Source organism: Montipora capricornis, chromosome 10 (genome assembly GCF_036669925.1).
Source record: "Montipora capricornis isolate CH-2021 chromosome 10, ASM3666992v2, whole genome shotgun sequence".
Taxonomy (NCBI): Eukaryota; Metazoa; Cnidaria; class Anthozoa; order Scleractinia; family Acroporidae; genus Montipora; species Montipora capricornis.
The window spans coordinates 47288922-47316421 of NC_090892.1; the positions used below are offsets into that span (position 1 = coordinate 47288922).

At 40.4% G+C, this 27500-nt stretch overlaps 4 protein-coding genes across 5 annotated transcripts; 2 read left to right on the forward strand and 2 right to left on the reverse strand.

The window, feature by feature from the left end:
* Nucleotides 1-2403: 2403 nt before the first annotated feature.
* On the forward strand, nucleotides 2404-5219 carry LOC138021813 (uncharacterized). Its single transcript, XM_068868830.1, has 4 exons — nucleotides 2404-2618; nucleotides 2696-2878; nucleotides 3791-3851; nucleotides 4183-5219. Exons 1-4 carry the CDS (start codon nucleotides 2510-2512, stop codon nucleotides 4424-4426), a joined length of 597 nt encoding a protein of 198 aa, XP_068724931.1. The 5' UTR covers nucleotides 2404-2509; the 3' UTR covers nucleotides 4427-5219.
* A 2255-nt stretch (nucleotides 5220-7474) lies between these two features.
* On the reverse strand, nucleotides 7475-14905 carry LOC138020294 (protein FAM133A-like). Its single transcript, XM_068867299.1, has 7 exons — nucleotides 14829-14905; nucleotides 14395-14480; nucleotides 12943-13087; nucleotides 11801-12054; nucleotides 10190-10332; nucleotides 9417-9570; nucleotides 7475-8533 (listed from the first exon to the last, which is right to left on the reverse strand). Exons 1-6 carry the CDS (start codon nucleotides 14877-14879, stop codon nucleotides 9440-9442), a joined length of 810 nt encoding a protein of 269 aa, XP_068723400.1. The 5' UTR covers nucleotides 14880-14905; the 3' UTR covers nucleotides 7475-8533; nucleotides 9417-9439.
* On the forward strand, nucleotides 14888-19950 carry LOC138020295 (probable RNA-binding protein 18). Of its 2 annotated transcripts, XM_068867300.1 has the most exons (6): nucleotides 14913-14966; nucleotides 15060-15121; nucleotides 16925-17051; nucleotides 17598-17690; nucleotides 18083-18135; nucleotides 18956-19950. In XM_068867300.1, exons 1-6 carry the CDS (start codon nucleotides 14943-14945, stop codon nucleotides 19131-19133), a joined length of 537 nt encoding a protein of 178 aa, XP_068723401.1. In that variant the 5' UTR covers nucleotides 14913-14942; the 3' UTR covers nucleotides 19134-19950. The 2 variants fall into 2 exon arrangements, with proteins under 2 accessions (XP_068723402.1, XP_068723401.1); XM_068867301.1 differs by lacking the exon at nucleotides 17598-17690 and having other exon boundaries at nucleotides 14888-14966.
* Nucleotides 19355-22681, reverse strand: LOC138020296 (microtubule nucleation factor SSNA1-like). Its single transcript, XM_068867302.1, has 3 exons — nucleotides 22552-22681; nucleotides 22007-22206; nucleotides 19355-20092 (listed from the first exon to the last, which is right to left on the reverse strand). Exons 1-3 carry the CDS (start codon nucleotides 22601-22603, stop codon nucleotides 19976-19978), a joined length of 369 nt encoding a protein of 122 aa, XP_068723403.1. The 5' UTR covers nucleotides 22604-22681; the 3' UTR covers nucleotides 19355-19975.
* Nucleotides 22682-27500: the final 4819 nt, after the last annotated feature.

Genomic DNA, 27500 nt, shown 5'->3' on the forward strand with positions numbered 1-27500 from the left:
GGGATGGTGTCTTTAACCCCGTCTGGTTCTCTCATTTAGCTAGGCTGTCGCGTTGGTTCTGTGTTTGCAACAGTCGCCACACAGGGTATCTCCACGGTATACGTTGGCATTGTCACGAGCGGAGGTTGTGTCATGATCGTTTCTCCTGCTCTCTTTTAGTCTCTCACTTTTTGTCCGGTCTTGTCCTTCCATCTCTTCTTTTGCTCCTTAACCTTGTCCGGGTTTTTGGTGCGCCATCGTTTGAGTTGTTCGCGCTTGTTCCCTTTCTGGATCCTCACTTGTCGCTTCAATCTTTCGATCTCTTGAATCAGTGCTGCGAGTGTGGCCTCCATGTCTTGTTGATACACTCTTTGGTAGATGGCACGCACTTCACTAAGTCAACAAAAGCAACCGGAGCTCAATCAGACCACGTTGTCCTCCTCGGTGGCTTCTCGTTTCTGATGATCTTAGCCGCCGTCTCACCCTTTTATTGGTTCGCGCAAGAGTAAACCCAGGCTATACCTAGGATCTCTCACCCTTACCCTCAGTGTGCTCTCTACTCATTTTGGGGGAGTGACTCCAAGGGCTGATGAGTAACTCATGGTTACTCACTCTGAGTCACTCGCCCCGTCACTCGCAATGAGTATTTTGGAGTAGTAACTCCAAGGGCTGATGAGTAACTCATTCTAAGTCACTCGTTCCGGACTCGGACTCGGACTCGGACATGGTCATCGAGTCTGAGGATGAAGACGTTAGTGACAGGGAAATGGATGACCACGATCCCTGGGAAACTCTGCGCCAAGAGGTGGAAGAGTCGTTGAGTTCAACCTATGACAAAAAAGTCAACCAGTTCTTGAAGGAGGGGGTCTCTGAAACGATAGCTGAGGCCAAAGCTTTCAATGCCCTGTTACCCGTTTACAGAAGAAAATTGCGAGGGCTGTACTTGCAGTATCTCCAGTGGTTTGAACGTCTATAGCATGACCCCGTGCATAAAGACGTTATGAAAACTCGACACCGTTTCATGGAGGAGGATTCAATGGATGTTGAAGAGGCAACAGACGCGGCTGTATAGAGACGGAAATTTTTATTGAAAAGGAAGTTCCAACCGCGTCCCATCGCAACGCAAGATGAAGAAGAACAAAATGATGGTGACAACTGAACGATTTGTAGGTGTACAAACTAAAGAAGGTTGTTTGTGCGACTGTGCATTTGTTTATTGAATGCATGGGTCCTCAGGCCTCCCTATTTTGTGAATACGGAACGTGCTCAGAGACTTGTTTGACTTTTGTATTTTTGCTTACAATAACCTATGGACACGGGCTTGAATAAACCGGGACGAGGCTCGGCACCAGGCCGCCTCCCAAGTTCCCGATTGTCAATAGCTCTTTTATTTTTAATTAAATTGTTTCATTCGTAAAAAAATTCCTATTTTTGTCTTGTTTTAAATTATTAAAGATGACCTCGTTTCCATTTTTTTAACGTGAGGGGTCTGGGTCCATGTGACGTCATCCTTTTCAACCAATCCCTGTGTGTGATGTCATTCCCTCTCGGCCAATCCCGTGCGCGACCTCTTTATATATTTAAAATGAGTGCACCGTCGACCTCAGGTTTGTCAGTTGAATTACTTTTACGAGTTATCGACGTAATATATGTTTGCTTTACTTTACTTTACTTCAAAAGCAACAGCTACATGAGCGCCGTCTCCAAAGAAAGAAATGTCGCCTTCCAATGCGTGAGGATATAATAGAAGCGTTCTGGAAAATCTATGAAAATCAAGCTTGGGAGTGTTACTCAAAGCTTCATAGAACAGAAAAAACTGATGCGTGTGTAAAGGCAGCCATAGTATCGGTCAACAGAAATGATATTCTAAAATCTTGGTGTGAAGAGTGCAAGATGATGTTACCTCCAGTAGAACAATACAATATGGTACTCTTTCATGATCGATGGGTGCAAAAACAGATTACGGACAAAGACCATATTGAAAATATGAAAGAAAGATTGATTGCGCGAAGCATGTCATTGGAGAGTTTTTAAATAGTTACAGGGAGTGCGCGTGCGTGGCACCAAAAGACTGAGTAGTGATGTGACTCCTGCGGACAACACGAGCACCCTCTACAGCTTCACTGCCCTCAAGTGGAGTGCTACCATTTTGTATAATGGATACGCAGTCAAAGACGATTGGCCTATGATACCAGATACATCAATCACGAACGGACTCAACGATTTCTGGCAAGTCAGACGCCCAGGACCTGCTTTTCCCGAACGCATGTAAAACACCCGTTGTTTTTCTGATTATTTGAGATTCGTGTGTAAGTTCTCCATGACGGACCTTTATGTGTCTTTTTTAAAAAAGTAGGACTCCATTGGCTCCTCAAAGTCCTCTGAAACTAGGGATGAAAGGGGTTCTCAAACCCACGTGGCGTTTTTGAGGGAGTCCTGCCCCAGTCCCTCTGCGGGAAGTGCGGTTGAAAACGAGGTCGGGTGATTGGTATAAAATAGCGCATTCGAGTCCAAGAGACTTCAATTCAAGATGGCAAGTTACAGGGACTTTCTCCCGCCAGAGCTGCAAGAGGAGATTTTTAAAATGAAGGCACGGGCAGAGCACCGGGATAAAATGAAATCCCTGGTGGAGGAGATTGGTGAGTTTTGCCTACAACCCTTACCTGAAGATTGTCATCAAGGAGACTCATGTTTTTTTCTTTCTTTTTTCTCCTAGAAAACCTAGCCATCTGTCCGCGGCTTTCCTTCGCGGTCCACAAGACGACAAACCCGCGCACAAGAAGCCAACCCGGACTTTTCCAATGCCACCATAAAATAGGAAACCGGAGAGCGTATTACTTCCCGGACCTTCGTCGCTGCCCTGGATGCGGCCAATTTTTTTGTTCCTGCCTCAGCGGAGGTAAACTTGTAAATAGACAGTTTGAAACCTTTTTTAGTAAATAGTTTTTCAACTTTTTAGAAATCTTGTAAATATATGTGACCAAAAGAAAGATCACAACTTGCATGATCTTTTTCCGTTCTTTTTTCCTTCCCGAGGAGGTTGCAGATGGCTGGGATGATCACTACATTTGAATTAAAAAACGAATCTTCTGTGAAATTTCAGAAATTAAAAAAAAAACCCAATTTTTCGGTGTAAATAGTTGTAGATAGACGTTTTTCAACTTGTAAATAGTTTCAGAAATCTTGTAAATATATATATGACGAAAAGAAAGATCACAACTTGTGTTTAGCCTTTTTCCGTCGTGTTTTTTCCCTCCCGGGGAGAATGCGGGTGACCTTCAGTATTTTTTTCGCATTTGGTTCAAAAAAAATCCTCCGTGACTTTTTTAAACCCATCTTTGCGAACTTTTAGCTCCCAATGATGACATTTTTCATTCATAAGAGCTTTAATTTGATGATCTAGCGCGATGTTCAACGCGAAAAAATGAAGTGACATTTAACCGAGCACGTGCTCACAAAAAAACAACTGGCATACAAATATTTATGTTCCTCATGAACCTCCATTTTTTTCGATGTTCAATTCCAGCGGTAGTTCTAAAATGGTCTGAAATCATCAAATGGTATGTTTCCCATCCTTTTTGCTGTTACAAAACCATTCCGAACAGTCCGTAAGACATCATTATTTTGTTTGAACAAACGAACCACATAAAACCCTTGAGTTGACTTTGAACTTGACCTTGTGAGAGACCATAGGCAGCCCAAGCTCTCAGGGTGTATTCTTGTGCCTTTTGGAGCTTATTTTACCGTTTCGGGAAGTCCGTTTTTTCAATGTTCTAAGACTTCGTCTTCGTCTTCGTCTTCGTCTTTTTAGCACCCTGTCTCAAGAAAAGTACGCTTGATCGCAGGTTAAGAAGCGTCAAGCTCCAGTTCAGGTGGGTTTTTTTCTCTTATGAACTCGTTATTTATTTCTTTTTCTCTCATTAAGGGCGCGTTCGATTGACCGTATTCCGGAATAGGAATACATGGAATAGAGGTTAGAAATCCTTCGTTTTTGCTGAGATTCATATTAATATTGTCAAACATCTGCTAAAATGCTATTTTAAACATAGCTTTATTATCTGTCTTTCTGCAAAACGCCACACATAAGTGTTTTAAATCATCACTCCACGTATTCTTATTCCGGAATAGGGTCAATCGAACGCACCCTAAATGCTTTTATCTTTTTTTTTCATTCACGTTGTCATTGTTACTCTTTATTTACAGCGGGAACGGGCAGGCTAGGGATCGGGAGGCAAACAAGGCAAAGATCCTCGAAAAGCAAAGACGGTACAGGGTGAGCCACCGCAAACAAGTTCGTGAATGCAACCGACGATATTACGCGTGCTGGGTTCATGTTTGCTCGAAGGCTTGGCGACCAATGCCCGTCCGCGGCATATCATTGATACGACCGGTGGCGACTGGCTCGTACGTAAGTACGGGCTCCGACCTCCTACGCCTCCCTACCTGAGAGAAGGCTTGGCGCGTGTGGACAGCCTGGTTCCTCCCGCATCCCCGTCTTTGTCGTCGGATCTATCCGACGCCGCCGACCGGATAGACGAGTTATTGCTGCGGGCCTCTCCCGCAGGATCATCGTCCATCGCTTTCGACGTGGTAGCGGAACTAAACGACCTGGTACCGCCCCGCCCCGAACCTGCACGACGATCCACACGTCTCGCACAACGGCCGCGACCACCACCAGCATCGCAAGAGGAGGATGAGGAACCCGTTGTTGATGCCGCACAAATCGTGCTTGTTCTCAGGCGCGAGCAGAGGCAGACCACGAACAGCGTCAAGCGGCCTGAGAGCGTGAACAGCGCATCCAAAACGCTATTCGGGAGGTGGTGGTTCGTCCAGGTCCGGATTTTGATCTGGCTCGCGCGGCCGCGCAATTTGAACGTAAAGACCGTGTTGGATCTTGAGCGGCTGCTGAGTTCTTTGCAGAAACATCCTGTTTCGAGGACGTGTCCTTCCGGGAGCTCCTCGAGTTTTAATCTGTCAAGTTGCGGGGTGCGTGTGCGGGGAGCCAACTTTTGTGTGTGGACTGAGTAGGGACAATAAGGAACTGAGGTGACTTTAAGGAGACTCTACTCGGATGTGACCGGTGGGACGATTGTGTTTTCATTGGCCGGCCACATCCAAAATCAGCGTGGATCATACTAAACTTGGGTGCGTGTGCGGGCACCGTCTTCTTCTTGTACATAGTGTGATATTATTTTATGCTTTTTTCTTTTGTACATATTCATTTATTATTCTAGTCATTAAACCGTTTGATTCGGAAAAAAATATCCTGTATTGTTTTTTCTGACCGTGAGGGGCTTGGGACTCTGTGACGTCATCCCTCTCTCGACCCATGTAACGTTGTTGTTTGAATTTTGAATGTCCCGCCTAACGCACGTTTGCATTTCATGCCCAGCTTTGACTTTCCAGCAGGGTTGCAAAACACCCCGAACCTGTTTCCTGAGGATCCGCACAAGGGAGGGGTCACGTGTCTGTGACGTCATGATTTGAATGTCCCATCTCACGTACGTTTAAATTTCCCGCCAAAATTTGAATCGACCGATCAGAGTGCTCCAATTCCACCTGTCAAAAGTGTGCTGAAGGGGCGTACACCACTACTAGAATCAACTGAAATGTCAATTCCTTGTAAAAAACCAGCATCTTGTTTTTGGTATCCTACGTATCCGAGAGCCAGAAGTGCTACAAGAGAGAAAAACGCAGTACCTCCAGACATGGCGCTGGAGCGTCATACCAAACGAGTTATCCCCTTGATTTCGGCCCGGGCGATCGCTTTTGGTCGCAGTTGGCGCTTCGCAAATGGGGTCCCAAATTGTCGAGGTTTTTAGGGGTAAAAATATTCTGGCTAGTGGGATTTAAAAATGGAAAGATTATCGGTAAAAAACGTTGTTACAGAAAGAACTGTGGCGGTGCTGATTTAACATTTACTAGTCGCATTACATTCGTTTTGAAATGACAATTAAAAGGCTATATGTAAGGTTTATGCATAAATAGAAAGTGACTAAGTTGGTATCGCTAGAATTACATTTACCCAAAAGTATGGTATAGTAGCTTGGGGTAATGCTGCAAAAATTCATTGAACTAAACTTTTAACCCTTCAAAAACGAGCTCTTCGCCTAATGTATTTTGCTGATTACAAATCTCATGCAATACCTTTCTTCATTTCTTCTCGTCTTCTTCCTTTAGATTATACTCTATTTTAAATCTGTGGCTATGATGATGCACGACGTATCAAACAACTTAACACCTAATATATTTAACCTATTCACCCATCAAGCTAATATTCATCCTTACGAGGCGAGATCATCGCAAAGAGATTATTTTCTTAAACGCTCGAGAATAGATATTCAAAAAAAATCTTTCTCAAGAATTGGCGTTAAAATTTGGAATCGCTTATCTTGAGAAGTGCGCCAGATGTCAAAATCCAGCTTAAAAAATAATGTTAATGATATCCTCTTTTAAAGACTACTAAAATATGATGACTACATTGATGTTTCGATAATATTGGCAAATTTTGACTCCTCAGTTTAGTATCATGTCATATAGTTAGTCATTTCTTTATTCAATTTAAATTAAATTTTCTCATGTTTATTTATGTTATACTGTACAAGTGTTAAGCTGTTCTCCACTGCACACTAACTGTATTCTAAAACCAATTTATTTTTTGATGTGAATGTGTAGTTATGTATTTGTAACCATTTTATCTGGAATATATTTGTAAGCACTGCTCGCCTCGACTAGCTTTTGCTAACTGCGAGCATTGCGTAACTTTGTGATATTTTATATAAAATACATAATAAAAACTGAAACTGAAATCTGATAGTGACCAAGATGGCCGTAAAACAGACAATAAATGGGTAGGAGTTCAGAGAGGCCAGCGGCTTTTGAGTAAAACTCTCCATATTCTAAGCATGTAGAGACGTTCTTCAAACCATTGATGAGTTCTTTTGACAAACTTAAACTTGACGTATTTACCGTGCACCGACTACTGTTTTAGCAACACACGAAAACTTCCGAAGGTACCGAGACTTTTCATTGGTTCCGATTAGTAACGGAAAAATCTCACCTTGCTCAACTCGACAGCATTGTGAATGAAGGGGTAGTTTCTAAAGAAACTGTGGTGCTGCGTCGGTGGGGAAGTAGTATACTGACGAAGGGCTAACGAATACTGACGAAGGGCTAACGCTCGAAACGTCAGCTTTTAGAATCTCTGTACGGTGGTCAATTTACATTATCAACTCCGTTGATAAACCAAATTTTCGACAGCATTGTGTCTAGCTGCGCATGCGCAGTAGACAAAAAATGGCGCGCAAATAGCTAATGAGCCTTTCTAGCCATACTAATATGAACAAAAGAATAGGTGAAGACAACTGAGGCCAGTAGCTTTAAATTCATTAACGTAAGTGCAAAAGAATGATACGTTCGTGACAATTTAGAATAATGGTCTAACCTTACATTATCCTCCTGTATTTATCTAAAGAACCTTATTTAAAAAAGCTAATTTGCCTTTTCATGCATCATAAAATAGATGCATGTATTTTATTTTATTTACAAATTGTCACAAGAAAGTGAACACATTTAAGAAAACTTTCATGCGCAGCTTTGTTGTGACAAGCCACATTATGTCGACATGCATAAAACGTCCTGGATTATCATATCCCCGCCAAAGTCAGGGGTGTAGTAGAATGGCGAGTACCGCATTAATGTTTGAGTAGAAGACTGGGTTTGCGCTGTCCAAGGTTTCTACCAGGGTCGCTTGGTTATCACCAGGAGATATAGGAGAATACTGCCACTTTGTTTTACACCTAAGGATCTCAGTATCATATTCTCTCTTCTCAGATAGATCGGGTTTTGAATGTGCCATATGCCTTATCCCAAACTTCGCTTGTGCATACATGCACGTAGCTCAGTTTTTGGGGACAAGATATTGTCCTAAGAATTGATCCTCCTATGACAGCAGCCTGTCTTGCATTTCTTGTACAAGGTGATCGACGAGGAAAAAATATATGGTTCTTCGCCTTCTTTCGCAGTAGGATTCAGGAGTTGCGGCTCGGACATTTTCCCTACTTACGTTGTTGCCTTATGTTGTTGCCTTCCTTCCTCCTTGGCTCGATAACGAACTCGCACCTGCACTTTGTATTGATTTGATTTTAGATGATATTTACTTTGTTGACTGTATACTTTGTACACGAGTTATTTGTATACCTATTCGTTCTATAATGTATTGCTTATAAAATACAACTGAAGACTCAGTGAATACTGTAGCTTTGTCTACTTGTTATCTCTTTTATACACGTAACCACTGCTTGCCTCGACTAACTTTTGCTAACTGGGAGCAGTGCATATTGAACATGTACATTCTGCAATAGACATTCTACAATAAACATTCTCGGCTGCCATCTACTTCCATCGCTCGTACACCTCTGTACAAACTAAAGGATCGGCTCTCTCAGTTTTCATGATATTCATGAAAAGACACACACATTCAATTGGTTTCCTTTACTTCGAAACAACCACGCGAGATTAAATAGATTCATTAACTTGCTTTCTTGGTCTTTTCCTAAAAAAAAGGGAAAGAAAAGAGAAATCATTCACCGGGGAAATTTTTCGGATAATTATGCCCAAACGTTTGTAAGCCCGGGAGAACTGGCTTAAAGGCTGCTACGCCCCTGAGTCACCAGTCTCAACCAGAAAAGAAACTTAAGCCCCTGGCCCCAGCTGTTCAAAAGGTGGATAACGTTATCCACCGGAAAAATCACTACCCACTACCCAATGGATAGCGCAATTGATTTCACTATTACTTATCCACTGAATAATGATTTATCCGGTGGATAGCGCTATCCACCTTTTGAACAACTGGAACAAGGGGCTGGTTCAGCTGGTTGCTCGAAGCCTAGTTAGCACTAACCGGTGGTTAAGAGGTATCAAAACCTGTAGGTTTCCATGGTATTTAACGCTGGTTAGCCCTAACCATACGTCGAGCAACCCGGGCCTGCGCTTCGGTAATGAGTACCATAAGCTGACGTGTTTTTAACTGGCCGTGGCACAGGGAGCCGCGACAATGTGTGTGTGTGCGTTCGAAATCTAAAGAATTTGTATGGGAATACAAGCCTAAACTATTCGACGTATGCGTACGGTTCTGTAGCAACTTTTTCTGATTCTTTTTAAGTATAGCAGTTTTTTTCACATAAAATTGAAAATTACCATTAATATACTATAATTTATGTCATTGAGAATCCTTCTGAGGAGGGGGTTAGTCACTGATGCATGCAGGGACCTTTGTTGATTTCTCCAGCAATGTCTAGAAGGACAAGTGCAAAAACTGCATAAAATTAAACAGATACATGTAAAATCCTTCCCTCCAAAAAAAAATTAATAAATCTCATGACAACAGAACAAAACAGTACAGGTTCGACAGTCTTAGAAGTCTTAGATATTCTAACCATTTTTCTCAAAGATTGAGCAATTAAGGGAGTATTGTCTGGTAGCGCACGCCCTTGGTTTCATCCACTTGCATGCCAGCTTTCTTCTTGTAATCTTCCTCTTGTCTTTCCCTAATGACTCTCTGCATTTCAAGAAGCTCTTGTCTGCTCATTCCTGTAGTTGACACGAAGGGGGTTACAACATCAAATTTGCTGCTACATGAAAGTACGTGGCAATATACACCACATTATTAAAAACTATTTCAGCTATAAGGTACAGTACTACTGACAGCAGTTCTTCAAAAAAAAATTACATAAAAGTTACCAAAACTTGAAGTAAAAGTCAAATGTCTGGACTTGTTGTGAGACACAGAAGAGTCCAGAAGGATCCAGATGAATCTATACTGAAGATCAAAATGCTGGGAACTGAACCTACCAATTCAAAAACTGCGTAATTTGAATAGGAGAAAATATATATACTTTTTACCAATCGAATAGAGAAAAATTTATTCTTCATTCATCTTGTCTGGATAAATGAAAACATGCAACAGAACTTCTTAACACCAGGATTTGCAAAATCCTTAAAATTAATATGCTTTAAAATACTTTGAGCAAGTGAAACTCATATCTTCAAGGAGTTTTTGGAGGTTGTTAAAGATCTCTGGACATGGTTCACAATCCTGTGAGCATTTTTCAAATGCATAATTTTATTGTACTTGGGTTAATCAGCTCAAAGATAAACACAAATTAGAGAATTATAAATTCTGCTTGTTCTAATTACAGTACTCTCTTACCAGGCCTTGTTGGTCCTGAATGTAGACTTTTGTGTTGTAGTTCATCACTTTCAATAGAAACTTGTTGTTTCTTTGATTTTTTCAGAGCTTTTATCCTTCCTTTCTCTCTTTGTTTGGTTTCCCATTTTTCCAGGTCATAAAATCTACAAAATAAAATTAATGTATTATAAAATTATTGCTCTCACAGTCTGAAAAAATTGTCATTTTCTTCACTGTTATAGACAAAAAAATTTTTTCAGGATGAAATCAAACTAACCAAAAGGCATATAACTTATGCAACATTGTCCAAGTTGTCCAACCCAGATTTGTTGCCCTAAACTGAAGGCTGGCAAGACTATAAAAGAAAGATGTAAGGAGAAACGAATTGGCTGCCATTTATGCATTGGGTCCATGATATCAGCCAATACTATGAAACCCTTTACCTCCCAGTGGCCACTTACAGATTGTTACTTCCATTACCCACGATGCCATCTTGAGTAGGTGTGTCTCTTGCAAATGATTATGCTAGTTGGGTTTTGTTGTACTCTTGTCCTTTTTTCAGGTTTCATTTCATCTAGATTTATTTTGAAACCGAAATTTTGTCTCTTTTGGGTTGAACAACTTAATCGCCGCTCGATCTCTTGAATTACTCTATCTCTACCCTGGATGCCAGAGGTTTTGTCTCTCTTAGAGTGACAGAATAGCGAGTCACAAAGCAGCGAGAAAAACCTCTGGTACAGGCCTTGACAACCTCAGTTCCATGCCCGGTTTGATTGACACAGAAAAACTTAGTAAATTGATACGTGACACAACCTACCAATCAGCATCTTTGGTTCCCACGGTACATTCGTCTTGTTTACTTCGATGCCAAATTAAAAAAAACAATGTTCCCTATAAAACTTTGATGTTGAATATAAAAACTCAAATTTGAAATTTGGATGTCAAATTCCGAAGTTGAATTTTGATGGACAAATACAAAAAACTAAAAAAATTTAGAACCCACTGAACTTTTTCTGCCTTCAAAGCCTCAATTTCCGTAACTTTACAGCATTTTGATTATGACCACAGTGGGCACGAGAAATCACGTTGACAGCAATAATATTGAAAACCTGTTCGAACTACTTTCTGTTGCTAAACCAATCAGAATACTCGTTAGAACAGACAAGTTCCTGGAACCAATCGAATTGCTAGGGTCAAAATCTGACTATGAGAATATGAAACAGCATCCCATTGGACCGGCCTTCTCAAAGAACTCAACGGCCTGTACCAGAGGTTTTTCCTCATCTATTCCGTCGCTCTGAGAGAGAAAAACCTCTGGCAGCCAGGGTACTCGATCTCTTCATCACATGAGAAACACTACACCGAATTACTTGTTCTACCTGATATATTAAAGTGAATTCAAACTGTTGTTTGTTGCTTGATGTCTACATAGATTTGACTCTGTCTAATGGGGGCCGTCATGGGCCTTAAAGGCTTAAGGTCAAAAGGCGAGTCCCATCTCAGGTCAAGCCCCAGCCCAAGAGCTGGCAAGATGGAAAGGAAACAGTGCATATTATCTTGCTTCTCATGATTCAAATTAGAGTGTTTTTCGTGATGTGATGTTAGGAATTATTATTATGAAGAAGTGAATACTTTTTATGTGGTAATGTCGCAGTATTATAGTCCTCAGCAAAGGAATCAAACATCTTTTTCATCTCAAATCTGGGGAGAAATTCTGGGTTGACTTGCTTTACTTCCTGAAGCCACAGATAAAATTCTTGTTGTTTGTTGAACATATCACTCTCCATAAGGATTCCATATTTGCCATACTTCTTTTGGTTTACAACTAAGGTGAACTTTTTCCCTTTTTGTTTAGATTTATCCTTGCTTTTCCTGCACTTTTTGTCCTGCATTAAAAAAAAAAAGACAGTAGTAGAGTGGTAACTAATTTCAGAAATGTTTTGGAACTTTTGCTGGCCAAAATTCGCTGGGACCCAGTACAATATGTACCACGCTTACAGTCTTTATGACACACATACATGTATTCCCCACACACTTGAAAGTGCATTGGATAGGAAAAATGTTACTTCCTGTCCTCATTATCACCAACTTCAAGATTTTGCAAACAAAACCATGTCAGACTGAAGAGAAAAATCTTTAAACCCCTAAAGTAAAATCCCTAAAGTCTGTTGTTTTACCTAAAACTACTGCAAGCAGCATTTGCTATCACCTTTGGAAAAGATGTATTCTCTACCAACATCAACAAGAACAGTGATCAACAAGGAAGGGGAACATAAGAAAGTGCTTGTTTTAGCAGACAATGATAGTGAAACAAAGATTAAAAAATGATTTAACTCCAACACTTTGAGAACCAAAGTATGGCAGATATCATGCTGATTAAAGATGTCACAAATACATGGGCAAACTAGCCCACTATTCTTGACATTTACATGGGAATCTTAATAAGGAGTATTAAAGAGAGATACTGAAAGGAGAGACCACAGAGGATCATGACTGCAAATGATAAATTGAGACAATGGTTTGTCAAATACAATGGTTCAGGTTTCACAGGAAAAGGAACAAAACCATGCACAAACTTCACTAAATCTTTCCTTCACTCACTGTAATTAAGGGCTAAAGATTCTTTGCAACTGAGTGAGGACCTGGTTCTTGAAGAGTACCATACCTACGTTAATATTATCACAGCTTTGTGAGCAATTTGAATACATTTCACTGTACAATAATTTAAGAAGTCTTCCCAAAATTAATAATTAAGAAATCACAGTTAGTTCCACCTTTTTTCTTTCTTCAGTCTTTTTTGCTCTCTTTTTATGCCTTTTTTTCTTGTCCTCAAGCTCTGAGTCACTGGATTCACTGCTACTACTGTCAGTTGATTGATGTCTCTTTGATCTACTCTTTTTTGATTTTCTTGACTTTTTCCTATAAATTCAAAACTTTCTTGTTAGTCTACCACATGTAAATCCACTAAGTCTGGCAAATACCATGCCTTTTTGATGGTGATGGAACATGAAAGAAGCCAGCAGGACAGCTTTTAAGTACCTTTCCAATAGGTTACATGGTAATTGTGAACAACAGCTCTCCTCCACCAAAAGTCAGCTGACAGCTTTATTTCATAAATGCTTGCAGGTCATCTGTTGGCTGACAGGCGACCGACCATCAGCTGACTGCCGGTAAGGTGTTGGTAACCTCTTGGTAGAATGTTGGTAACTTCAGGGTGATTATTGCCTTGAAAAATTGATGATTTGCAACCTCTGATAATTGCATCGAAAAGATACCGGTAAATGAAACTTGTAATAGTCTCTAACATTAATGGCTCAGTACAATTTCTAGGCAATTTCTCTTCCAATGCTTACTTCGATTCCTGACTCGTTTGTCATTTTTGATTTTTAACTTTGTCCTAGCCCTGCTCTGAATTTTGCACCATTCTTATTTTTCAGGATGCGCTGATATCATTATTTTTATGGGCAATATACAAGTCATTTGCAAGATTGGTGGCTCCTAGCTAGGAGCCATTTGTTTAAAAGGACAGACAGCTTTACTCGTAAAACTGATCATTGAATTAAAGCGGCAACAGATGTCCCTCTTGCCACATATTAGAAATCACTGGCAGGTGTTGCCGAAGTCTTCTCTTGCAGACTGCTTCTAGTTCCTTGACGGACCCACCATCCCTCAATGCCAGGTCATGTTTGTGCTTGTCAGATATATTCTGTACTTTCAAGAGAGGTTGGTCTAGCCCCATAGGCCAAGTGTTTCAAATTGTCCAATGAGAGTGCAGAATGTAATTATGATCGCCATCAAGCTATAACAGCCGTAGCCACACAAAGAGGCGAGCAAATGGGAAGATTATAAAAAGCCGAACATTATTTGGAATTTATTCGTGAAAACTCACAGTGTGATCTGGGAGTGGAGTTGATGTGATATGTGGTGTTCTTATAGAGATGGAAATCGGGAGAGTTGGAGGTAACACATCAAATCGGGAGGGAGGGTTGGAATGTCTGAAAGTATAGGTCACTTTTCACAGGTCCCTTGTTACCAAACCATTACTAATTCTAAATACTAGCCTTGTTAGGCCTAAAACGATGTTCATACATGTACCTAAGGTTAGCCAGTTTGAAGGTTTTGGATTGCTTTAGTACAGGTAAAACAATGACCTGTAACGAGTGACCTGTACTGTGTTTTAAACCTGCCTGTTTGACAGAACCCAGTTAGTCTTTGACGTTTGTTACCTTGCAGGGCTGCTAGAGCTGCCTGATGTTCCTGATTCCTCAGAGCTGTCAGAACTTCTGCTGCGTTTCCTACTTTTTCTTGATTGCTATAATTCACACGAAATTTTAGCTGGGCTTACATTTGGTGTGATAAGTCTTAACTGGTGTCGAATGTTTAGTATTTACAATTGTTTATTTTCTCAATTTAACGTTAGCTGTAAATGATTGATCATTATTATGCTCGAGATTACCCCGCGAGCAGTCTTCTTTTACCTTCTCCACAAGCAGAGACGGTCAAAGGAGACTCTGCACGCAGACTAGGATGTGACATAAACTGCATAAACTCAAATGAGCCCTATAACTAATGAAAATATGTCATTCACATGAAACTCAGGTGCTGGGTAATTTAACCATTTATTCACCGGACGTGATTGCAATTAAAATAGAGTGTTTACCTTAGAAGTTTTAGGATTTTTCCTTCTGGTACGTTCCTCACTGTCGGCCATTTTGAATATTGTATAGCGCGAGAGAATGGAACCTATAGTTACGCTTTCCATGTAAGAATCAACATGGCGACCTCTCGATGCAATCAGGTTTGTATGAAAAAAATACTGTATTTGCCGTCATGAACTGCTGGTTGGTCGTTTTTGGATTTTAGTTTTCACAAGATATATCTGATTTTTTAGAACAAAGATGAAAATCCTGAAAACAAGGTTTGGATTGGGAATATAGACAAACGCCTAAGCGAGTGAGTGTTCATGGAGCATGTACTGGCCGGAACTAATTCAAGAAACCAAGCATTCTCTATTTTCGAATTCCCCATAACACACTTTGTTTGCCCCCCAAATTTTGCATAAACCATTGTTTTCAAATGCTCTTGGCAATATGCAGTGTGGGGAATTCGAAAATAGAGAATACTGGTTAGGGAAAATAAACACTTAAGAGATGTCCTCAAGATGTTAATACGTGATGTGGGGAAATAATAATCTTATTGCTTTCTCTTGCAAACAAATATATTTGCTAATGCTTACCTTTGACAATACTGAATTAAGCAACGGGCAAAATAAACGGGAAAATAAGATAATTTTTACCAAAAGAAAAAATAAGATGAAAATAGGATTTCCTTTTAAGGTTTCAAAACAGGAGCCTCCGAGAGACTCTTAAGGCTTCAGAGGTTCGATGGTCCTAGACAAATTGGCTTGAAACAGGGACACCTTAGGTTATCTAATGGTATCTTCTGGGAAAAAATGGTAGTGAACAAAGTGACCCTGGCAGAAATGGACACATCTGGAATCTGAAATCCATAATGTGGAATTTAGAGCAGGAATCTGAAGTCAGAAAGCAGGAATGGAAACTGGAAAGTCGAAATCGTGGTGAAATGGAAGTGTCAAGATCCCTCTGATCACAGGCATGGATTATTGATTATGCGAGGAGCCAATTTGGCATTAATCGTATCAATTCCCTCAGCAAGCAGCAAAGCACAACCTCGCTGTGGCCCTTGGGTCTTGAATCATAAATAAGCTACATTCATTATTTTTTAAACCAGAGTAGCTGATATCAAATCATGTTTGTCAACCACAATTGTGATTGTTGCAATATTTGAACCTACAATATAAATGCACCTCGCAGGCTTGGGCGAATCCAGAAATTCCAGAAAGAGGGGGCCAAAGAAATGCGGCGAGAGTGCACCACCTCCCTCCTCCGCAGGGGGGAGGGGGACTCCCATATGGAACAGACGGGGATGCTCGTCGGAAATTTTGAATTTAACCCCTAAAGGAGACCATCTGGGCGTGGCTGAAGCTTTTTGTGACCTCTAAAGGAGACCAATCTGGGCGTGGCTTAAGCAAATTTTGACCTTGGCGGCTTAAAATATTGGCGCTTTGCCCGGAAAACCCTAAGCGAGACCAAAATCCAAAATTTACACTCCTAAGCGAGACGACGAGCATCCCCGTCTGTCTCATATGGGAGTCCCCCCCCCATGGACCCTCCTCCCCCTCCACATGCCCTTTATTTGAAAAATTATTTGTGTTCAGACTTCCTTGTCACTTCATGAAATACAGTAGAGAAACGCCAGTTACATTTAACATGTTGCTCGGATTTTTGAAAAGCAGTGAGCTTATTATAGAAATTTTTCATATTTGAGATGAATTATATATTCAATTTTTCATATGCAATGTGTATCTATCAAGGCAAAATGTATTTGAAAAAAGAAAAGCTCTGAAACTGAACTAATCATCATCTAAAGTAAAACCACCTGATGCACACTGTACCACTTGAAAGTCGGTTTGTTACAGAAACTCTTTAAATACAGGGAAAAAAGGGGTGCTGCAGCAACCCGTGCCACCCCCCCTCCCTAAATCTGCCCCTGGCATGTAACTAAATAGCAAGGCTATTGCCATTGGCTACTTTAAGTAATTAAATTATTTCGGTAACTCTCACAAAAACAATAATATAAGTGTATTTTAGAATGAAACCTCTGATGTTATTCTTTGAACAACAAGCAAGAGGGAGGAAAATAGGGTTTCAACACCAGATCTATTTTTGCTTCCAGGTATAATCTGGTTAAAATTCTACAGCGTTTTGGTGATCTAAAAAAGTTTGAACTACTCTTCCATAAATCAGGAGTGAAAGAAGGTGAACCTCGAGGATATTGTTTTGTTGAATACAAAACTCATGAGGTGAGTGAACCGCTGCATTATGTATCTGTCCAACTACATGCATGTATCTGTCAGAGTCAGAGTCAGCTAGATTGTAAGAATCTAATGGAAATTCAATTTATTATGATCCTATTGCAAACTTTTGGATTGGTACAAAACACCAGTCACATGTCATAATTTTACCCTACTGAAAACAGTTTTAAATCTTTTTAAATTCCAAGCTGTCAATCATCATTACTGAAGGGCATTCCTGGATTTTTCGAATTTGACTGTTTAGGTCAGTGTTGTCCTGAGAAGGACTGTTGTCTTTGACTGACATTTTGACAAGCTGAGCAGAGGTCTACCGTCATCTTCCACAGTTGATTATGAGGCGTCTGCTCAGGCTGTTGAAATTTCAGTTACAAACAGTTTATAATTTAGGACTACACATATGCGCACCCAGCCAATAAAATTCTGTTCCTTGTTTGACCTGATGTTAGGATTTATTAAGTATTTCTAATTTCACTTCTCGATATAATCACAAAATAACAAGTATTGTTAAATTACATTTTGTTCTTTTCAAAACAGCAAGCTGAAAATGCCATACAAGGATTGAATGGCAAACTCGCTTTGTCAAAGCCTTTAATCGTAGATTGGGCAAAGAATCCAGCAGGAATAACTGTAAGGACCATTATTATCTTGATTCTTTGTAGTACTGAAGCTCGTCAATCATCTTATCTGGTTCAAGTTGTTCAAAATAACTATAGCTATCCTGGAAATATGTGCTGTAAAAACAGAGGTTTCCATAGGATGGTGAGTGGTCTAACCACCTTTACAGCAACTGGGACCATTACTCTTAAGCTCCCTTAAATTGCTCCCGCAAAATTCCTGAATAGGCATCCTCGTAGTCTGTGCATGTATGAAGTAAGGCTTTCATTGCTTGATTGCAAAAGATTCCATACTTCAACTCACTTTTGCTTACAAAATTAATGCTAAAGTAGACCATAACATAGCCCTATTGAATTATCAATAAAACTTATTGCAAGCATTTAAATAATCTTTTTACTGTATAGGGAATAAAGGATGTATCACCATCAACAGTTTCAACAAAAATATCACTAAACAGGTCAGTGAAACTGCATCCTTCCCAGTCTTCCATCCGCTCTTCAGAGAAGTTGCCTGTGAACAGGCTCAGAGACTAGGAGCAGTGCGCAGTCCCTTCCCCTACCCCAGTCTGCACTCAACCGCACATTTCTCCCAGTCTCGGACAAAAGAAAGTTGGCTTAGCATCTAAAGAATACAATGCAAAGCCCCATGTTTGGCTCCAAGAACTTAAAAAAAGGCTAACTTTTTTAAATCTCTCTATGAAATGAATAGCCTCTTACTTAAAAAATAGTAATGTTCATGAGTTCTTTATGTCCCCATTAACTGTTTGACTCCCAAAACGGCCTGAACCACCCAGTATTTTACTCTGTCTAACACCAGACGGTTTTACTCGTCAATGGGGAACCCCCAGGGGTCAGTGGGTTTTTAATATTAGCCTTTTGCACTAAGACCTTTTGTGAAATACTTTCTCTTCCTCCTGCAACCTCTTCACCAATAAGAAGACAAAAAATAATATTTCTGATGTTGTTTAATTTGTTTTACAGCACAATAGGCCTCGCAATCTGGGAGCCATTTTTTTCTAATTTCATGACTTTCTAGCCCTGAAAAAAGAATCTACATTTTCATACTTACGCCTGATTTCCATGACCTTTCCAACGCCTTCATTAGGCAGCACTGATCCTATAAACCTAGGGGTACTGTCTTTATAGTGTTATTGTTTTTAGGTCAAAACTGATTCATACATTTAACATTTCTGACAACCCAAGGATAACTGTGAAGATATCAGAATAGTGCAGCAATTGCAGATTGTCAAGCTCTTCTTGTTAACGTTTTGCTTTCAGTTGTGAATCCAAAATCAAAGCAATTGAAACAAAGCTCAAACTTATGGAAAGTGGACACGACAGTCAAATCACAGCAGGAGGGAAACATCCACTGCTTGTACAGAGTGAGAAAGCGAGACTTCACCCATATAAGAAGCAAAGGACTTGTAACAGAGGGAATGGCAAGTGGAATAGATAGCTGGAAATGTTAGATTACACATCCTTTACAAGCAGCCTTTAGAGTATACACTCTGGAAACTAAGGAAGGCAAGCTTGGATCAATGCTAGTGGGTCTCTAATCATGTTTGTGGAGTCTATCCCTGAGGGTTACTCGTGTCAGATGTCCACCTCTCTTTGATTTTTGACCCAAGGTGTCTCTCTTAACTTGAACAAGCACCAGGCAGAATTGTACTTCTTATAACACATAAGCTACTATAATAATTTTATTTATTCACCTTCAATAATAATTTTATCATTGTCACAGGACTGCAAAAAAGTACATGTACATGTAGAGAAAAAAATATGCTTTTTTGGAGGCACTATTAAGAAGAGATACATTGTAAATAGGATAAATCTATTTCTGCTATAGATAGTTTAATAAATTTGTAGCAAAAATGAAGTAAATTACAGTAACTGAATTATAGGTTTATACAATGAATCTTGGCCTTTTCTAAATTAAAGAAGGCGTACATTTGTACCACCAGTGTAAAATATACAATGTACATACTAATTTAAATATTTCCTGTTTATTTAACAAATTTTCATCTTTCTTTGGGAAGTTTACAGCTGAAACTCTAGTGCAAAGTATAAGAAAAGAAGGGACAATACCAGTAAGCAACATTCTTGAAGCTCTTGGTCTGTAACATAGTTTGTAGTTGTAGCAGCCATCGTGCAAGTATTTTTTCACTTATTCTTTAGAAAATTTAATTATTTATCACTATCCTTGGTGTATTTACAACCATAAACACAGTATGGTGTCCTTCATTCAAACACCAATAAACTTGTTGCATCATCAATCTCTGATTGTGCAAGGTCTTTGGTCTACGTTTGTGCTGTTGTCTTATCACGGACTGATCCCTGACTTTGATTGGCAGGACCCTTGTCCTTTGAAGTCTCTTTCTTTAAGACATGTAAGAGTGTTTGGGAACTTTCAAGAATCTGGAAAAACCAAACAGTAAAAAAAAAAAAAATGATATAACAATGACAATGTTAACAATGTATGCACATCAAATGAGAATTCTAAAGTAATTGTAGCAGATATTCTCACTGTGAAAAGGCCTGCAAAAATAATAGGCCTGTTTGGGATTCTCGTTAAAACACATGCACTCTGAAAATGATACTAACTACTTAATAACAGAGACTAAGGTCGTTACAGAAAAATCTCAAACTGAGGCCTTGCCGTATTGACTAAGCAACAGCGAGGTCAATACAGCTAGGCCGAGGTTTGAGATTTCCCTGTAATGACCGAACGTTCGAGGTTATTAATTTGTTTTTTATATGGCTAACAAAACAGTTCAAAAGAAGAAAAAAACTAATTTGCATAATCCATAATCGGCACATGGACATTACAGTTCACCAATACGGTCGCATTTGCGACTAAAATATCTGGAGAAGTTGCAAATTTGTGAGTTGTTTTCACCTTCGCTCTTTCGAAACAAAAGGGTTAGCAGTTGCCACTTTGCTGCTACTTTTGATAAAATAAATAAACAAATGACAAAAATATTTTTTTTCGCCATGAACTTTCTTTCATTCTGAAGATAAGGTAATTGTAGCATAATTTAGCTGCAATATTTACACATGCACGACCCTTCGATATTTTTTGCCATTTTTCAGCGGTTACTTTACACACAGGTATTGTGGGCTCATATTTTGTTTTGCTAAACTGCTGACAACACAATACAGCGTGATGATTTTGCGAATAAAATTTGCAAAATTGGGACTAAATTTTTGCATCTTGTCGCAAAATTGCGACTGGATTTTTTCGTTAATTTCAAGCCCTGCACATTGTTTTAGAGAAAATGTACTGTCATGTGTAACCTATTCTTTCCTTCTTTTCAAATATTATATACAAAAAGTAATCAACTACTGGTAATTAGCACCCTTTGCCAATGCAAACATAACCTACAAATTCTTTAACAGGGAAGGTTGTGTGGTTGTGAAAGGGAACTTAGCCTCTCACATTAAAGACAGTGACTGCAATTTTTCAACATACCACGACTACAAAATTTAATTAAGGGCACACTATTTGGCATTGCTTGTCAATGAATAACGAAAGTGCCTATAATTACGAAAGGTAGACATGATCCTTGCATTTAACTGGACAATTTAAGGCCAAGCCATTTTGCAGGTGTCTGTAAGAGACAATAATTATTATTGAGAAACAAGAAGAAAACTGTGTTGCGCAAAGTTTGTAGATAAATAAACTAGTCAAAATTGTTCATTATTGCGCAAAAAATATGTAAATTGCCATACGTTTCGAGGCTGCTGCCTCTTCATCAGCGGATAAAAAGCAACTTTTTATCCACTGATGAAGAGGCAGCGGCCTCGAAACGTATGGCAATTTTTTGCGCAATAATGAACAATTTTGACTAATAATTATTGTTATTATACATTGGTGTCACCAGCTCGATTTTGATTGGCTATAAGCACGCAGCTAACTCTTGCTTGCTCTGTTTCTCTTACGTCATACCTACAAACAATAGATTTTATATATGTAGAATTGACGTCATACCTACAGACAATAGTTTTATGCATGCAGAAGTGTCACCTAGCAGTTTGATCAGTTTTATCATGGCGGAGCTCAGCTTAGGAATATGCATAATAAAACAATTATTGAATTTGGTTTTCGCATGTTAGCGATAATTATCAAAGCCTCAGTTTGCGGTATCCGCTTCAGCCTTCGGCTTCAGCAGATAACACATGCTCAACCTCATCCAATAATTGTCTTTTATTGATATAATTGCTTAAAATTGTCCAGTCAAGAGCAAGGCTCACTGTAACCTGTACTCCAAATGTATACATTTATTACTTGTCGAAACAACACGGAAAAATCTTCAGCGTATTAAGGCTAACCTTCATATACGCAGCTTCTGTTTCCGAAATAGTTTTGTCATAATCATTTCTGGATGCTATCTTCTTTGCGAGGCTCTCATTGATTTTCGCCAGCCTTTCACTAAGAATGCGAATATCGTTTTGGATTTTGGATTTTTCCTCCTCTTCGTTGATGATCTGTTTTTGCAGTTCATCTCTCTTCGTGCAAAGATCTTCAATGCCTACAAATGATATAGAGTATCTTACAAAAATAACAACACGAAGCAAACCACACGACATCACTGGCCGTAGCCAGTATGAAGCAAACCGAGGCACTTGTCTCAGTCATTTTTCGTGGTTTTCTATAAATAAACCGTGACTCTAGTGTTGTCTTTAAAATATAATCCTCATAAACACCACATTAGTATGGGATATATCCCAAACTAGAAGGTTCTGACATGGTAATAAAGTTTCCACTACTAGTACTACCTAGGAAGAGAATTCAACCATGCCTTAGTCATAATTTTCTTCTGGTTACGGCCCTGATTTGTGGACATTCGTTGGACTAAATAGTTTCAAATACTCACACTTAACTAGTTCGTTGTTGTAACTTTGTAAAGCTGCTCCTTGCTGAGACATCCTCACAAAGAAAAATAAATATTGTCGGTTTTGCGCCAAATTTTGCTTTACAAGTTGAAGTTGTTTGTTTCGCGTTGTCCTGGGAACTAACCATAATCCATAGCGACCTTTTTTAATTCGTTGATACTCGGCTGATAATCGGAGATACCGGGCGGAAGCCGACGAATAGGTAAGTACGTCGTGTATGAGGCCACGTTTTGTCCCAAGACTAAAAGAAGCCGAAATTTAAGCTTTTCTCAGGCCATTCAACCCCAAAAGACCTAAAACCTGGAGATCAAGGTAAAAAAAAAAACCCAGGATATTTGAGAAAAACCTGGAGATTTATCGAAAATCACGCCCTCTGGGGAACCCTGAAAAAAGTGTCTTCTCATTGGTTTTCGTGAAGACTGAATGAAAAGCGTCTCTGATTGGTACATTCATGTAAGCACGAGACGTGAGCAGGAGCCGTAAGGTTCAAATAGCCATTGTTTGGCTATAAGAATAACGACGCATGTTCTCCTACAAAGAGTTTCCCACAGCCTTGGGTCATGCGCGGACATAAGATCCGACGCCGCTCTGGTGAAGAGAATGGTCTCTACGAGGAAAGATATCTTAGGCATGCGCAGGCAAATCGCGACCCTCCCCCTCCCACCAAAAAAGAATGGTCAGCGCCGAATACCATACTTAGTTCTTCGAACGAAAGTAAAAAGACGGTGGGAAGAAAACATGATAATTACATGTTTTGATGAAATCTGAAGATAATTGTGTTTACCGTGGCATTTGACTCACTTGCACGCAATTGTTTGGGCATGGCCGAGCTAAATGGCACTGCTAGATTGTTAGAAAATGTGTTGATATCTTAAATTAGAACAATATTTGTTCTGTCTTTCACTTGAACTAAATACTCAATTATCTGAAGTTGCATTTGTATTGCTCGGCTGCGATAAGCATTCTGAGCATTTCGCTTGATTTATTTGCGTCAGTGGGCGATTGATTTGATTCATTTTGTTGTTCAAAAGCTCTCAAATAGATGGCGTCTCCTTCCAACGCGACACGGGGCGGGGCAATTAGAGACACTTTAGATAACGGCTTAATATATTCTTTTCACAGTACATATACTGAACGAAATGATATATGAAATGAATAACATACTGAACTGGGGATATGAAATCAAGTAAAGCTATGATCCTCGCAGTTATGGACGCAATTTTAGCAATTGCGTAGAGAAGCCTGAAAATTCAGGACTTCAATGCGGTTTGAAAATGTGATCTCGCGATACCGGTGATATGGTATATGATTCATTTCATAAATAATTTCTTTCATTGATTCGTTCCTCACGGGAAAATTAGAACCCACGAATGACCAGCTCCTAACGTCAGTGGCGTCATAGCTCACTTGGTTACAGCGTTGCACCGGTATCGCGAGGTCACAGGTTCAAGCCCCGTTGAAGTCCTGAATTTTTCAGACTTCTCTACGCAATTGCTAAAATTGCGTCCATAGGTGCGAGGATCATAGCTTTACTTGAGTACATATACTGCAATGTTTTAAGCCTCCAACTAAGTCGGTGAAACGCAATATATACCGACAAGAAAATAGGCCAATACATACTGGCATAAAATTCCACATACATAAACTCACAGTGTTACCCGAGAATGGCCTGTTTCCGGACGGGAGGGGGAACTACAAAACGTTGCACAGGGCATTCGATTTTAAACTAGCTTTCCTGCAGTGTTTATTAATTAAGTGCATATTGGGAGTGGAAGCGATCTTTCTTTGCTGACAACACAAACATGTTGGTCTTTCACAGTCACCGTCCTCAGTATATTTGAAGTGGTGAATTTGACAGATATTGTCAACCTTATTTGCAGCAAATAAGCTTTCTCAATCTTTACCTAAGACTAACTTTATGGTTTTAGTCTTGGTAGAAAAAAAAGGTTTGATGATTATCAAGTTACCGTAAAGAGCAGCGTATCCTTCGCGTCTCTCAAACTGTTTTCGTTTTGGAAACCTCATATATCGCCCGTGGCCACATATTTTCAATTAACATTTTCAGGTATAATGTCCTCCACACTGAAACCATTTTCAAGAATCCGGAAACCGGAACCTTAAAATGTCAGGACTGGTCCATTTGCTGCATTTATTCAAATTTGATCTTTTATGTATCGTCAAGACCTACATTTCCTCCAGAACTCGATTTACAGCAAAAACCAAACCCATAGCTATGAAACCAGGAATGCTTATTCCAGCTTTATCAGTCTGTACTGGGCACATTGCCACTCTGAAAGGCTGCAAGCAGACCCGGTCAAGGTCGCTGCACTTAACCTGTTAAAGGAAGCTGCGACGCGTACTAACATCAGGTTTCACGGTTATTACAACCCGTTTGCGACAAAAGTAACTCTTCAATGCGACGCATCAAAGTCTGGTCTTGGGTCTGCGCTGTTACAGAACGGGCAACCTGTGGCTTATGCATATTATCTCACGTGTGCAGAAACTGGGCATGCACAAAGCGAGAAAAAACTTCTGGACATTGTCTTTGCGTGCGAAAGATTCAACACATACATACATGGTAGAGATGCAGCCACAGTCGAGACAGATCACAAACCCCCGGAAGTAATTATTCGTAAAGCATTCTACGCGGCATCACATGTACAAGGACTTCAACGAATGCTGCTGCATCTCCAAAGATAAAGCCTGAACGTGATTATAAGGACTGAAAGGAAAGGAAACGGTCTCTCGTGGACACTCTTAGCAGGGCTTTCAAACCTGAAGCTAACGTGTCCGCATTTGTACAGGAGCTTGAGGAAATAGACCACAAGTCCGCACCTTCCAGTCATCGAAGCTCGATGGTGCCAAATAAAACAGTCTTCAGCAGATAAATCATGACCCTGTTTTCCAGGAAATGCGTATGGTGATACAGAGTGGTTGGCCGTAGAACAGAAAAGCCGTCCCTCATCATGAATACTTATTATCCTTACTACGATATTCGAGATGAGCTCACGGTTGAAGACGAACTAGTATTTAAAGGGCGTCAACTGGTCGAACCAGCCTCTCTTCGCAAGGAACTAATGGCCGTGACTCACGCATTCCACAGTGGTGTCGAAGCTTGCATCCGACGAGCACACGATTGCCTATACTGGCCATTGATGTCAACGGAGTTGAAAGAGTATGTAGCGAGATGCGATGCCTTCATGGCGCACAGGTATGAGCAGAGAAAGGGACCAATCCAGTAGCATGAATTCGCGGGAAGATCCTGGTCCAAGGTGGACGGTGTCTTGTGTGACCTGGATAAGCGTACCCTGTTGGTCATCTCTGACTATTTCAGCAACTATATTGAAGTCGCACGCGTACAATCAGTGACGGTAAGATCTATTATCAAGGAACTTAAAGCGTACAGTCTTTGCGAGTTTGGGCATACCTGATTCCGTAGTTACCGACAATGGACCCCAGTTCGGCTCGGCGGAGTTTGCTGCCTTCACTCGGACCCGGGAATTCGACCATGTGACATCGTCCCCCAGGTACCCAAAGCAGAGAATGCATGCGTCTTCAAGAAATGCAAAGAATCAGGGAAGTCAGAATTCTTGGCACTACTAGACTGGCGTAACACGCCAACAGAAGGGGTCGGAACAAGCCCAGCTCAACAACTTATGAAACGACGCTGTAAGACCCTCCTGCCAATCGCAAATAGTCTTGTGAAGCCTCGCTACGATATAGAAGCAGAAATGCGAAGCTTAGCAGCGATGAAGCAGCGTCAAGAGTTCTACTATAACAAGGGTGCAAGGCCATTGGAGGCAATCCTACCAGGGAAGACAGTATGCATGAAACTTTCAGGGAAGGATACGTGGAGCTCTGGCACCTGCACCGCAAAGCTGGCCGACAAAAGTTAGGCCTGTTCCAAACGTCGTGCTACTGCCGTGCCGAACTCAAATGAAATTGTCATTTCGATTTAAAAACTGCAGTAGCACGCCGTTTGAAACTATTAAGCGAGGCACGGCTGCAGGTTCGGCACGACTACTTATAGCACGGCAGGACTTGCCGTGCCGCACGGCAGTAGCACGACTTGGTTTCAAACGGCGTGCTATTGTTGCGCCGAACTCAATTCATAAATTAATTTAATGTATTTTGCATTATTTGCATACTATTACGCTGGATGGATGGTTTGTTTTGTCTTTTGAATTTGGCGCGACTGTATTAGGTTCGACGTTTGAAACCGCTGCCGTGCCATCCTCGTGCCACTGCCAAGCCAAATTCATTTGAGTTCGGCACGGCAGTAGCACCATGTTTGGAACAGGCCTTACTTGGTCAAGGTGGGCAACACAGACTGAGTATAGGCGCAACGGTAGGCACATTCAGAAAACCAATGAGCTGCCATTTCCTCAGTAAGCTCCTGGATGACGTGAAAGAGCCCCAGACAACGACTGAGGACAGCTGAATTCCTACACCACTGAAGCCGAAACAACCACCCCGGATTCCGACGACAAAGGCCTGCGTACATCTAGCCGTAGCAGACGGGTTCCCAGCTGCCAATGGACCCTATGATACAGACACTTTTATATTTTGTTTGTTTGTTTTTCTTTCTTTGTTCCATAAATTGTTAGGGAGTAGATGTAACTAGATACCCCTTAATATGTGATTGGTTGAGGCGATTCCGGATGGATACTTTGTATTGCGAACGGCCGGATCACGAGTCGACGTCGCTTTTCGCTTTTTCATGTAATGAAGCCAATTGATCCTCGAATACCTGAAGAAATCTTATAAAGAAGGAAGGAAGGAACTTTATTTAAGTGTCTAGTCGTTCTAGCGCTGAAGCACTAATTGGGGACACTGTAAACTGAAATTGACAATGAAAGCAAGTCAAGTCAAATGTTGGTTTTTGAGGAGAGGGGAAACCGGAGTACCCGGTGGAAACCTCTTGGTGCAG

Coding starts and splice junctions, on each gene's coding strand:
- LOC138020295 (XM_068867300.1), top strand. CDS start 14,943: ATGGCGACCTCTCGATGCAATCAG. Junction 15,122..16,924: donor ATAGACAAACGCCTAAGCGA/GTGAGTGTTCAT, acceptor TTTTGCTTCCAG/GTATAATCTGGTTAAAATTC. Junction 18,136..18,955: donor ACAAAAATATCACTAAACAG/GTCAGTGAAACT, acceptor TTTTGCTTTCAG/TTGTGAATCCAAAATCAAAG.
- LOC138021813 (XM_068868830.1), top strand. CDS start 2,510: ATGGCAAGTTACAGGGACTTTCTCCCGCCAGAGCTGCAAGAGGAGATT. Junction 2,619..2,695: donor ATCCCTGGTGGAGGAGATTG/GTGAGTTTTGCC, acceptor TTTTTCTCCTAG/AAAACCTAGCCATCTGTCCG. Junction 3,852..4,182: donor AGCGTCAAGCTCCAGTTCAG/GTGGGTTTTTTT, acceptor CTTTATTTACAG/CGGGAACGGGCAGGCTAGGG.
- LOC138020294 (XM_068867299.1), bottom strand. CDS start 14,879: ATGGCCGACAGTGAGGAACGTACCAGAAGGAAAAATCCTAAAACTTCT. Junction 13,088..14,394: donor AGCTCTAGCAGCCCTGCAAG/GTAACAAACGTC, acceptor TTGAATTTATAG/GAAAAAGTCAAGAAAATCAA. Junction 12,055..12,942: donor AGACTGAAGAAAGAAAAAAG/GTGGAACTAACT, acceptor TTTTTAATGCAG/GACAAAAAGTGCAGGAAAAG.
- LOC138020296 (XM_068867302.1), bottom strand. CDS start 22,603: ATGTCTCAGCAAGGAGCAGCTTTACAAAGTTACAACAACGAACTAGTT. Junction 22,207..22,551: donor CAACAACGAACTAGTTAAGT/GTGAGTATTTGA, acceptor TATCATTTGTAG/GCATTGAAGATCTTTGCACG. Junction 20,093..22,006: donor CAGAAGCTGCGTATATGAAG/GTTAGCCTTAAT, acceptor TGGTTTTTCCAG/ATTCTTGAAAGTTCCCAAAC.